The sequence below is a fragment of the Chrysemys picta genome, chromosome 17 (assembly GCF_011386835.1).
Source record: "Chrysemys picta bellii isolate R12L10 chromosome 17, ASM1138683v2, whole genome shotgun sequence".
Classification (NCBI taxonomy): Eukaryota; Metazoa; Chordata; order Testudines; family Emydidae; genus Chrysemys; species Chrysemys picta.
Window position 1 is genome coordinate 25696101 of NC_088807.1, and position 12763 is coordinate 25708863.

General features: G+C 58.8%; 1 protein-coding gene across 22 annotated transcripts in view; it reads right to left on the minus strand.

Annotated features, from left to right (window-relative positions):
• The window catches only part of WNK3 (WNK lysine deficient protein kinase 3), a 63905-nt gene that overhangs the window by 12261 nt on the left and 38881 nt on the right, over positions 1–12763 (minus strand). For 18 of the 22 annotated variants that reach the window (XM_065571189.1, XM_024112215.3, XM_065571186.1 and 15 more), the window contains 10 exons: positions 10370–12034; positions 9102–9166; positions 8424–8571; positions 7263–7379; positions 4167–4322; positions 4022–4073; positions 2904–2999; positions 1478–2250; positions 804–894; positions 243–352 (listed from right to left, as the gene is read on the minus strand). In XM_065571189.1, coding sequence (XP_065427261.1) covers positions 243–352; positions 804–894; positions 1478–2250; positions 2904–2999; positions 4022–4073; positions 4167–4322; positions 7263–7379; positions 8424–8571; positions 9102–9166; positions 10370–12034 — 3273 coding nt within the window. The remainder of the gene's footprint in view (positions 1–242; positions 353–803; positions 895–1477; positions 2251–2903; positions 3000–4021; positions 4074–4166; positions 4323–7262; positions 7380–8423; positions 8572–9101; positions 9167–10369; positions 12035–12763) is intronic. The other 4 variants (XM_065571194.1, XM_065571193.1, XM_065571192.1 and 1 more) reach the window with 4 other exon arrangements.

The following is a 12763-nucleotide window of genomic DNA, read 5'->3' on the forward strand; positions in this document are numbered from 1 at the left end:
CTGGGAAGGGCAGGCCCCGGCCATGAAGCGGTCATGCCTAGAGGTGATGGGAGGGGCTGGGAGCCAGGACTCCTGGGTTCTCTCCCCAGCTCTGGGAGGGGAGTGGGGGCTGGTGGTTAGAGCAGGGGGTCTGGGAGCCAGGACGCCTGGGTTCTCTCCCCAGCTCTGGGAGGGGAGTGGGGTCCGGCTGGTTAGAGCCAGAGGCATGGGGAAGGAGCCAGGCAATGGCTGGCAAGGCCCACCTGGAAGCGGCCTCGCTGATAGGACATCGAAGCCGATCTCCATCTCCCACTGGCTTCGTTCTGCCCGGCCTGCTCGGCAGGCCCCTCTGTCCTCGTCTCCTCTGCCTCCGCTGCCGAGGGGCGCCACAGCGGGAAGAAAAGAGCAGAAACAAGGGAGGGCATCGCGGGTTAGAACCGGGCCGCGGGGGCCACGCCTCCCAAGAGTGCCGCCGCGTCTGACACCCCGCCCGCCCCCGCCCGAGACTGACACTTCTAGGTGGAATGGAAAACAATGGGGGGAAGCGGGGGGGAGCCCGAGAAAAGGAAAGTGGCGACGGCTGCGGGGTGAAATGACGCGGATGGAAACAAAGGGGCGCGGCGGGGAAAGGAATCAGAACGGATGCTTTACCTATGGTAGATCCCTGTCTCTAAGCACACTACCTTGGCGGACTTTGGGTCTCTTGAAAAAGCTGGTGGATTGCCGGAGCCTGAACGCCCAGCTTTTTAATTTGCGAGTCCAGGATTTCTTGCTAATAGGGTTTTTGAGACTAGGGCAAGTAAAGCTTAGGCCAAAATATCCACCTCCTGTCTGCAGATGAACGGCTCCGACGCTGGCCACCGCAGCAGGGCAGGCCTCGGGGTTCGGCGGGGAGGAAGGCTCCGGGGACGGCTCCTGAAAGAGACAAAGGGGAGGGACAGAGAAACCCGCAGCGCCTGAGTGGGACGGGACAGCTGCAGATTCGCAAGGCAAAGGGGACCCCGGGGACCCCCTGCATCAGACTTCCCTGAATTAATGGCTGGGGGCCCTAGAGCCACCGGGAGGTAGTGTGACCAGATGTCCCGATTTATAGGGACAGGCCTGATTTTTGGGACTTTTTCTTATATAGGCTCCTATTACCCACCCCACCCCCGACCCGATTTTTCACACTTGCTGTCTGGTCACTACCGAGAGGGGGCTCAGAAACCACCATCCTGCCCCAACCCAACTTTCCAAACCGTACCAGGCCCCCTTGTCGCTCCACCATGTGCGTCTAAAGGACTTTCCAACGGGCTGGCGAATCGGGGGCCCTGCTCTCGGCCGGGGAAGGGGTCCGCGCGGCGCCCGGCACGGGGGGGCCCCGCTCTTGGCCGGGGGAGAGGTCCGCGCCCGGCACGGGGGGGGCCCTGATCTTGGCCGGGGGTCGGACCACCTGGGCCCCAGCCCCCAATGCCAGCGTTGCATCCCGGGTACCATACCCGCCGGCCCCCATACTCACATGCAGACAGAGTTCCCTGGGTGCGACTGTGATGACGTCGGGGTCCTGGCTCAGCGCGGGCGAGCCGGCGGGCTGGCTGGCAGGCTCGGGGGGGGGCAGCGGAGACCCCTCGGAGGTGTCGGTCCCCTGGGACTCCGCCGGGCTCCCTGGCGCTCCTAGGGAGGGTCCGACGGCTGGCGCTTCCAGCCCGCCACAGGACAGCGTATCCTCGGCCGAGGAGAGTGGGGACTCTGTGCTCTGCGTGTCCTTCTGGCTCTCGGAGTAGCTGTGCTCTTGGTAGAGCAGCGTCCTTAGCTTCTCATCCAGGGTTTTGATTCGGTTGTCGACAAAATCCATCTTGGGCGGCCCCTCGCCGTCAGATTCTGGCACCGAGGGAGGCAGCGGAGCCGGTTCCGAGCCGGGCGTCTGGGCCTGCCCGGCCTTGGAGCTCGGAGAGGCATCTCCTTCTTGTGGAGTGTGCTGGGACTGGCGCTCGGACGCTGGGTCCTCGGTCAGGAGGGGTGGCTCGCCAGCGGGCGCCACCGCCAAGCCGAGAGGGCAGTCGCCAGGCTGTGGGGCAGGGGGCTCTCCCGTCTCCGGCCCAGCCCAGCTGTCATTGGCAGTGAGAGGCACTAGCTTCTCTGCATCTCCTTCCGCCAGCCCCTCGCATTTCAAGCCGGGGCACTCCGGTGCCGCGCTGTCCTTTGGGCTGGCGTTGGGACCCTGGCTCTCGGCAGCCAGTGGTTCACCCTGGGGACACGTCTCCTTAGCGTTCTCCTTGTCCGGACCTGTAACTACCGCCGGGGAGAAACGTTACACCCGACTGAGACGCTGAGCAGGGACCTCGGCCCCTCCCAGACACATCGTCAGTAAAGACAGCTGTGGGGGTTTCCCCAAGCAAAGGGCCTAAGAGGGAGGGGCTGGAAGGTGAAGGGAGCTGCTGGGAATTTCTGTGGCCGAAGGATCTTCACAGAGACCCAGTTCTCAGCAGACTCAGGCTGCGTGACTATCAGGGACACTAACAGCAGTTCACCCCTCTCTGAGCAACTGGCTCAGGCTCTCTGCAGACTCAGGCAAGGTCACACTCGGGGCAATTCCCCCTTCTCAGAGCAACTGGCTCTTGACCCATTCCTTCCCGACCCTAAATCTGGCTCTTGGTTTGACCATGAGCAGGGGAGAAAGACCCACCGGCCAGGCATGCAGCCGGAGGATTCGCTGGACTGTCTCAGAGCACTGGCCCACCCTGTCCAGTGCCCCACCTTACCCCAGCTGAGACCAGGATCCAAACCTGGGCCCTTCACAGAAGCCCTACTGCGTGGGCTACAAAGCCTTGTGCCAAAGCTAAGAGAAAGTCTCTGGCCGGTTTTGACTCGGGCCTTTGCTCTGAATTGTTCGGCTCCCTCTGCTCTCTGACCTCCCGTCACCCATGGTGGAAGTCTCTGCTCACCAGGAACAGCCGGCGTCTGCCCCTCTCTGTTCCTTATTGTCTGATTGATGCAGAATCGCCAGCGGCCGACTGGAGAGGACTGAGGAGCGCACTCGTCTGGGGAAAGTCGAAAGGGGAAGCGTCACTTGTACCTACCAGCAGGTAAGTCTAGTGCATTTCTGTCCTAGCTTATCGGCCGGCCAAAGCACATCCCTCCGCCTCCCACTCTGTGGGTCTGGTTCGCCTGCCTTGGAATATCAGCCACGTGGGTCGGGCACGGCGAATGGCTCGTGTACGCAGGGCAGGGGAACGCCAAGGCGAAGCTAACTGCTTTGCTTGGCGCCAGCGTCGCTTGCTGAATTCGCCCTGACGACTGGTTTAAATAACACGTGCGGTTGCTGTGTAGGACAACGGTGCTGTTGTGATGGAGTCACAGATTCATACGTTCCGAGGCCGGAAGGGGGCATTGTGATCATTCACCAGGCCCCCTGCAGAGCACGGGCTGGAGAACGGCCCCAGAAAAATTCCTAGGGCAGATCTTTTAGGAAAACATCCCCTCTTGATTTCCCCAGGGTCAGTGACGGAGAATCCGCCATGACCCTCGGGAGATGGTTGCAGTGGTTAATGACTCTCAACATTAAAACGCGCCTCGTTTCCGGTCTGATTTCGTCTGGCTTCAACCTCTACCCACTGGATGGTGTTAGACCTTCCTCTGCTCGACGGAAGAGCCCGTTATTAAGTATCTGTTCCCGATGTAGATATTTACAGATTGGGATCAAGCCACCCCTTCACCTTCTCTTTGGTAAGCTAAAGAAATTGAGCTCCTTGAGTTAACCCCAGAATCCCCAAGGTCATTCTGCACCCCGGAGAGAAACAGCATGAAATAGAGAAACATGAAACCCTACTATGCACCTCACCCCAGAATAACACAGGTTGATCTTGCAATCGCTAGCAGGGTTTGGGAATCGGTGACAGCATGTCCCCCTCTCAAAAAAATTTGGGAGGAAGGTGGAGAAAGCAGAGGGTCAATAAGATTCATTTCAACAGAGAACCCAGGGAGGTCTCCCTTAAATCCAGCTCTCCGGGGCGCAAAGCCAAGCCAACACCCCTGTGTTTCAAGGTTCTTTAAAGGTACTTACTGCCGGTCTGAGCGGAGGCAGGGTTTATCTGAACTTGCTCGGACGACCCTGTCTGAATTAAAAACCGACAAGTCAATAAACAATGAAGCTTCGGAGGTGCCCACGTAGCCGAGAAGACATGCCCGAGATAAAGCACCGTTCTTACTTGGCTGCTGTTGGACTCAGAGGGAACGGAATCGTTGCCAAATGCTCGCTCTTCCACCGGCAGGCTTCGGAGGATCTCCTGAGCTTGGCACACGATGGCTCTCAGCTCCTCCACAAACTTCTCCTTCTCGCTCTCCAGCACAAAGTTATCTTCCACCTGATTGGGGGGAACCAACACCCAACAGTTCAATCAGCGTTTCCCAAAGCGTGGGACTCGACAGCCAGGGACTGGACAAGTACCCGAATCGTTCAGCAGATTTTCAGCTTTCGCTTATTACAAAAGGAAGTGTCTCTAGCTCGTATTGCTGCAAAAGAATCTTCGATAACGTGCCCCGAGTCTGCCTGAGTCTGCAGAGAGCCTGAGCCGATTGCGCAGAGAGGTGGGAACTGGCTCCTTTAGCTATCTCAGTTGCCCAGTGACAATACCTTGACCCATTTCGCTGCTGGTCCAAGCATGTTAGGAAAGAGAGGAACAGCTCATACTGGGAGCAATGCCGTCTGACAGCCGTTTGAAAAAGTGCTGGCTCGCCCAAAAAAGGGAACAGCCCTGACGTGGCAGGTGAGGAATCGTGGGAATTTGTAGGTTTGACTCCCAACTCTCAGAACTCCAGGGTCCCACAATGCACAGCGAGAGAAGTCCCAGAATGCACAGAGCCCAACAGCGAGGCAAAGCACCATGGAAGACCTGCCTAGAATCCACGGAGTCCAACGACTGCTCCCCGCACACCCCAATTTTGTTAATCTAGCCCTTTAACAACGCCCCAAACTGATGTTGTCGATTCACTGACATTTTTCGTAATTTTCAGATTCGTCCTGACCTGCTTTTTTGGAACAGGCCAAAACAATCAGTGAGATGTAGTGAAACCAAGCCCTAGCGAACCGAACCGTCAGCTCCCAGGCCCTAGGGTGGGGCCCTCATCACCCACTCCCGAGATCATCTACTCTCCACCTTGGAAAATCAGCCCAGGTGAGACCCTCAAAGCTCACAGGCACCGCGGCACAACGCGCTAGACCAATCTCTGAGCTGCCCAGGACGGTGAGAAGACGGTACGGGTGTCTTCGTGGAAGGAAAATTCGTGGTTTCCCTGGCCGGAAGGGACCATTGCAACTGTCCAGTCTGAATCTCCTGCATCCCGAGAACTGCCCCGAGATCATTCCTGCTTCAAGCAGAGCAGAACTTTTCGGCAAACATCCCATCTTGCCTGGAAGATTGTCAGGGATGGAGAATCCGCCACAGCTGGGGATCAGTTGTTCCGATGGTTATTATTTCCAGTCTGAATGCGTCTAGCTGCAGCCTCTGCCATTGGGCTGTCTCAGAGCGCTCTCTGCTAGGTGAAGGAGCCCGTTATTAATATTTGTTCCCCAGGTGGATCCATACAGAGCGGGATCAAGTCACCCCGGCACCTTCTCTAAAGCTAAACAGATGGAGCAGCTGGAGTCAGGTTTTCTAACCCCTGAATCATTCTCAGGGCTCGTCTCTGACCCCCCTACCCGTGACTATCCACATTCACCTTCAAGTGCAGGTGTGATGCTCCGTATTCTTTAGAGAAATATGCTTGTGATACGAATCGGGCATAACTAAGCTGTGTTTTATGCAGGATGGCTCATGTAAGGCATCATTGGAAAGGTTACGATGCACTGAAGGTGATTATCCAGTTTGTACGGCTGTATCATTTCCGTATCTAAAGTTAGGGCGTGTGTACGTGGGAGCAGGGGCAGCTCCAGGCACCGGCACACCAAGCGCGTGCCTGGGGCGGCAAGCCACGGGGGGCGGCGTGCCGGTCGCTGTGAGGACGGCAGTCAGGCTGCCTTTGGCAGCATGTCTGCGGGAGGTCCGCCGGTCCCACGGTTTTGGCGGCAATTCAGCGGTGGGTACGCCGAAGGCGCGGGACCGGCGGACCTCCCGCAGCTACACCACCAAATCCGTGTTACCAGCGGACCACCCGCAGGCACGCCGCCGAAGGCTGCCTGACTGCCATGCTTGGGGCGGCAAAATACATAGGCGCCCCTGCGTGGGAGACACTCACCAGACAACCGGCCATCAGCCTTGATGGGCCAGTAGAAAGAAACAATAAGACATTGAAGATACTACTCTCTGTTGCTGTGACACTCCTAGGTCAGGTGGTCCTGTCACCTGGTACTAAACACCATCTTAACGTCTAGTGATTTTCCTCTAAAAGAAGGGGGAGGTCATGCGTGGGAAACAGAAGGTACCCGCCTTGTGCAAAATTCTATTCAAGGATGGGAGGCAAGGTCATCAGCGCTCTCCCCTCGCTGCCTTCCTGCCCAAGAACAGTTACTTTCCGCAGTCATTCTAGAGACCAAGGAACTAAGCTGAAGGAAAGGCCGGGGCTGAGTCCAGACTGAGACCGGAGTCCAGTCTGTAAAGGGAATACCTGGAACTCCAAGCTACAGAAACGCTGCATCCTGCTAAGTCAACATTTAGAGTAGGGAATTACATTTTGTAACCTGTTTCTTTTGAGTGTACTAAGCTTAGCTTGCGTGCTTTGTTTGATTTGCTCGGTAATCTGCTTCGTTCTGTTTGCGATCCCTGTAGTCAATACATTTATTTCCTGTTTATTTCAAAACCCGGTTTGTGCAATTCACGGCGGTGGACAAGAAGCTGTGCGTCTCTCTCTCCACATCGAGGGAGGGGGCAAATGTTTATGAGCTCGTGCTGTGCACATCTTTCTCTACAGTACAAGACAGTATTATCTTGGGGGTACTCTCCAGAGGGGAGCTGCACTTGAGGGCTGGGAAATCCCCTAGCTGATTCAGGCGGGCTCAGTGGAACCCCAATATATCAGGTGGCATCCCAGAAGGGGGGTCCAACCCGTCACATTGGGCACCAGAACTGGATGCAGGATTCCAGCAGCGGTCGCACCAGGGCCAAATCCAGGGGCAAAAGAACCCCTCTGCTCCGATTCGAGATTCCCCAGTTTATGCCGCCCAGGATCGCATTAGCCCTTTTGGCCCCAGCATCACCCTGGCACCTCGTGTTCGGCTGATTCTCCCCCACGAGCCCCGAATGTTTCCCAGAGTCGCTGCTCCCCAGGAGAGGGTCCCAGCAAGCCGGGCTGCAGCTGGGGAAACTCACCATGTAATCAGCAATATCCTCAGGCGCGTCTCCATCGGCATCAAACTTGAAGGTGACCATCTTGTTGTTGTGGGTCTCCAGCTGGCACTCGACCATGTTATCCCCAGCCGTGGACACCTGGGGACATGAGCAGAACGCCAGCGTTTTGTGGGGGGACCTGATTCCTGGGGCGGTGGGGCAGGCTAAGGGAATCTCGGGGAGCGAGGGGAGGAACATTCGGCTTTTAAGACCGACTTCGGGACTCCGATCTACCTGGTGGCCTTCAGTCCCTCCCCTGAGCCAAAGCAAGCCCCTCGTAGATTTCAACGGCTGCGGATTAGGCCCCAAGACAGCTGTCGGAAAGTCCGAGAGCGGACATGGAGTCCTACAGCGTGACGGGGCTTTGAAGGACAAGCACACGTGACGTTCAGTCCTGCTTAACTCCACGGCCAGCCTCTTGAGCGTGGGCACCGTCACGCCAGGCCAGTCCCAGGGAGACCAGCAGCAATCAGACGGACCCATTTCAGCCCTTGGGAGACTACACTGTTATGAGCACGAGAACGGCAAGGCCCAAGCGACGGCAGGGAACTGATAAGGTGAGCTGTGGCTGGGTGATCTCAGGAAGGTGAGCCTGCCCTGCCCCCCCTCGCAGAGGAAAGCGACCTCCCAGCTCCCAAATCACCCCCGACCCCCCAAAAAACCCAGCCGTAGCAAACTCGTGACAAAACCTGGGGAATTTGAATTCAAAAGCACCGAAGTGACTTAGGAACCTGCTTTCAAAACACACAGATTCACACATCCCAAGGTCAGAAGGGAGCGTTGTGATCGTCTGGCCCAACCCCCTGGCTAACACAGAGCCTTTCGAAAACCAGCCCATCTCGATTGATAGGAATCGCCCGCGAGCGAGACTCCCCCACACCTCTCGGTGAGATGTCCTAGCGCTCACCTCCCCTGGTGCCTTATTTCCCGTCGGAATTTAGACTGAGGAGCCCAATATTCAATATTTGTGCCCCACCTAGATACTTCTGGACTGTGATCAGGTCAATTTCTCCACGCAGAGAAGCTTGGAGGAACTAGGCGGCCCATGAGAACACGGGGCTGAGGAATGTCGAATCCCTTCCCGCGGTGAAAGGTCAGCTGGCCGAAGCCACAGGCTGAATTCCCCTTCTCGCCGCTACCAACCTGCAGGACTGTGAGCTGGAATTTGGTCCCTTTGTCCGGCCGGGGGCAGGACGCCCGCCTCTGTTTACTTCTGTCTTGTTTGCCGTTGCCGCTCGTGGGCTCGTGTGCGTTGGAGCTTTCCTTCAGAGCGGCCAGCTCCGGATTTAGCCTGGGAGCAGAGCAGGGAGAGAAGAAAAGCGTGAATGGCTGAGCTCTCGGAACGGGACTCGCTGTGGCAAACTGGATCAGCCAATCTGCCCCCAGGGGAAGAGACGGGCTGACGCATTTAGTTCCCTGCCCAAAGTCTTGAGTGTGGATTTGGTGTTTCCTGTCCTGGCCTCTCCTGGAGTCTTGTGTCAATGGGTTCCGCAGGCCGAGAGGCTCAGCCGCCCCAGAGGGGTTAGACAAGCAGCGGGAAAGAGACGGGACTGTGTGGGACATGAGCTGTGAGAAATAAATCCAAGGGGATCCGTTTACTGAGGTTTCTGGGGCACCGACCCAGCGGTCCTCCAGCTGGCAGGCCGGCCGGCTGACCGTCGGGGCTGTGAACTGCCACTCACGTGTGCTCCCCCCCCGAGAGGCACAGCACATGGGCAGACAGATTGGATTTTGCACCGGGCTCAATTCCTTTCCCCCTGCCACCCCCCACCCCCCACCCCCCGTTCCCATGCTCTCGAATTAACAAGGACGGAGACTCACCCTTGCGGGAAGTCTGGCTTTGGAGCAGCGATCTGGGGCTCCGGCCCCGAGGCAGGCTGGGAAACCTGCCAGGAAACAGAGTTGTGAAAGAAGGGAACGTCGGTCCTTCTCCAGGGACATGGGGCTATCCCGGCTACGAGAAGGGGTGGTAGAGGAGAAGCGGAACAGTGGCTGGACAAAGGCCAGACGAACGTAAGACAGAGCTAAAGAAAGGGCAGTGCCGGCACAAGGACTACCGGGATCAGGGATCGAGTCAGGCTGGAAATCAGAACTCGGGGGGGACCGAATTTGGCTTCGGAGCAGAGGAGCAGGATCACAGATGGGGTGCGGGAGAACGAGAGGCAATTGCCGGGCTCTTACAAGCCTAGAAATTCCCTCTGGGAGCAAGAAGCAGCCACCAGGTTACTGAACGCTGCGCGTAGGTACGAGTTCGGCGGGTTTTCAAACCAAGCTGTTGCGAGGGAGGCAAACCGGCGAGCGGCAGAGCCTTCCAAACAGGGCTAGGCAAAGCAGCCGGGCTCGCCAGCTATTCCCAGGCGGAGGAAGCGTGGAGGGGTGAAAGGGTGACCCAGGGTTGAGCACGGGAGGGACCCCACTTTCAGAGGATGACCCCACGAGGAACCATTCTCCGGGACAGTGGCTAAACCTGGAGCCTGGATGAAAACTCAGAAAGGGTCGCCGGCGAGGGAGGAGGCTTTCGGAGTCAATCTTCGGGCTTGTCTAGGGCAGGAAACTGACTGGCAAAATCTCAGCTGGGGAAAAAGGCTTCCGTGATTCCAATGGTGGAATTACCACGGCACTTCCCCGTGTCGACGAGCCGGCGGACACAGCAGGGACTGCTCGCAAGCTCTCAGCCTCGCTTCTTCACGCTGGCCCGGGAGTTCAGAGATCCCAAGGCCAGAAGGGATCCTGTATAACCCAGGCCAGAGACCTGCCCCCAATCCTTCCTTCTGACCTACAGCAGAGCTTCTCTACAAACCTCCCATCTCCATTTGAAAATGGCCAGTGACGGAGAGTCCACCAGGACCCTGGGTAAGCGTCCAATGGTTAATTACGCGCACCGTTAGAATCATCTGAGTCCGTCTAGTGCGACGGCCACCAGTGAGACCTTTCTTTGCTACCCCGAAGAGCCCATTATGAAATATCGGTTCCTCCCGCTGACACCTGTAGCCTGTGACCACGTTACCTCTTACCACCCCCAGCCCCAGGGAAGCGCTCTCTGCGGCTCTCCCCGAGTGCCCAGCCTAGGCTGAGGCCAGCTCACATACCTGCTCCAGCCCCGGCCTGTGCTGTTGGTGCGGCTGGGGGCTCAGGGCGGGCTGCGGGGAGGCCGCCGGACTCTGGTACGCCCCCGACTCTGCCGCTAACAGGACGTAGGCTGGCTGCTCGGGGATCTGCACCGCTGGCTGCTGCGCTCCATAGGCTTGTTCCGAGGGGGGCGGCTGCAGCTGCTCCGGCCTGGGCGACAGGGTCGGGAGCAAGGCGGGGACCGTGGCCAGGAGCGGCTGTGGCTGGAGAGGAGCCGCGAAAGCCGAGGGCTGCGGCGGGAGGAATGGGACCGACGGCAGCGCTGCTTGTTGCCCATCGCCCGGCCCTTGTGCCAGGGCGTGCCCCAAGCCACTGCCGTTCTGCTGGGAGAGCGCCGGGGGCATCTGCTCGCTGCTGGCCTCCTGGCTCAGCGCCCCGGGAGACGGCGGGAAGGCTGGCTGCTGCAGATCTGCCAGCTGGCTCAGAAACGCCACCGGCTCCACCCGGAACGGAGGCTGCCCCGGGTACGCGTACACCACTGGCTCTGCCGGCTGGGCCGGGTAGGGGGGCTGGTCAGCGTAAGGAGCCTGCAGGGGGTACGCTGGCTGCAGCTGGTACGGGGCCTGCAGCGGGTAAGCCAGCTGCTCCGGGGCCGGGACAGGACACACACTTTCCACCTGCTGCTCCGGCTCCTGCGCCAGTAGCCCCTGCGTCTGCTCTAGGGCACCCCCGTGCAGCATAAACTGCGGCGGCTGCAGCTGCCTGGGCTGCGCTGGCTGGGCCAGGGAAGGCTGCAGTAAGGAGTCTGGCTGAATTACGGCATACTGCTGGGGCGGCTGCATGGCGGGAACCTGCTGCATGGGCACCACCTGCTGCGGCTGTTGCATGGCGGGAACCTGCGGGGGCTGCTGCATGGGCGCAACCGGCTGGGGTTGCTGCATTGGTGCAACCTGCTGTGGCTGCTGCATGGCAGGAACCTGCTGCATGGGCACCGTCTGTTGAGGAATTTGCTGCAGCTGCTGCATGGGCACCACCTGCTGCGGCTGTTGCATGGCGGGAACCTGCGGGGGCTGCTGCATGGGCGCAACTGGCTGGGGTTGCTGCATCGGTGCAACCTGCTGCGGCTGCTGCATGGCGGGAACCTGCTGCATGGGCACCATCTGTTGAGGAATTTGCTGCAGCTGCTGCATGGGCACCACCTGCTGCGGCTGCTGCATGCCAGGAACCTGCTGCATCGATGCAACCTGCTGCATGCCGGGAACCTGCTGCATCGGTGTAGTCTGTTGAGGAATTTGCTGCGGTTGCTGCATGGACACCACCCGCTGGGACTGCTGCATGCCAGGAACCTGTTGCAGTTGCTGCATGGCTGGGATCTGCTGGGTGGGTACAGTTTGCTGAGGAATTTGCTGGGGCTGCCCAGCCAAGGAAGCAGGCAGGTGTTGGGCCATCCCCTGCACATTCCCAACAAACTGGGCCGAGGGCTGGTTCTGCGGTGCCAGGCTGTGAGCGAGGGCCAGGAAGCCAGACGCCGGGTCGACCTCGGCTGCAGCGGCGGTCGTCTGACTCCCGGTCCTGGTGGTGGAGTCCAGCTGGGTGCTGGCCCCCGGCATGGCCTGGGGCACCGCCATGACCGACGGCTCCAGCGCCTGCCCCTCGGCCCCGTAGGGCAGCTGCGACTCGAGGTGCTGGGGGCAAAGAAAGCACGGGGGTTACAGGTGCGGAAACACAAACTAGTCACACCCCAGCCCCACCCCAAAAAATCTAGGCTCTGCCCATGTACGCACAAATGCATTCTGGGAAAAACAATCTGAGCGGATACCCCGTAGAGCAGTAGGAGGCATTCCCAGAGCGTCTCCAGCAGCAATGCATTCTGGGGGTGAGACATGCGCGACGGCCACACTGGGACAGTCCAAAGGTCCATCTAGCCCAGTCTTCCAACAGTGGCCAGTGCCAGGTGCCCCAGAGGGAATGAACAGAACAGGTGATCCATCCCCTGTCGCCCATTCCCAGCTCCTGGCAAACAGAGGCTAGGGACACCGTCCCCGCCCAGCCTGGCTAATAGCCATTGATGGACCAATCCTCCATGAACATAGCTAGTTCTTATCTAGAACTCATCGGCGGGCATGAGGAGAGCAAGGCACTCTGGGAAAGCCAATGCATTCTGGGAGTGACACAGGCAATATCAAGGTATGTGGGGACAGGAACCCTTCTGCCAGATATTGTCTGGTTCAACATCTTCCGTTTACAAAAGCAAACGGCTCAGGCCCCCAGCCGGAAACCTGGGGAAAGGAACGGCTGCCCGGGGCTGCCCAGAAATTGGATTCAACAGAGCCCTGTTCAAATGCCTCAGCTCCCTCGTAGTAATGGGGCTCTCTCTTTGGATCCCCTTGCGCAGATCCTCCAACGTGTGTCCA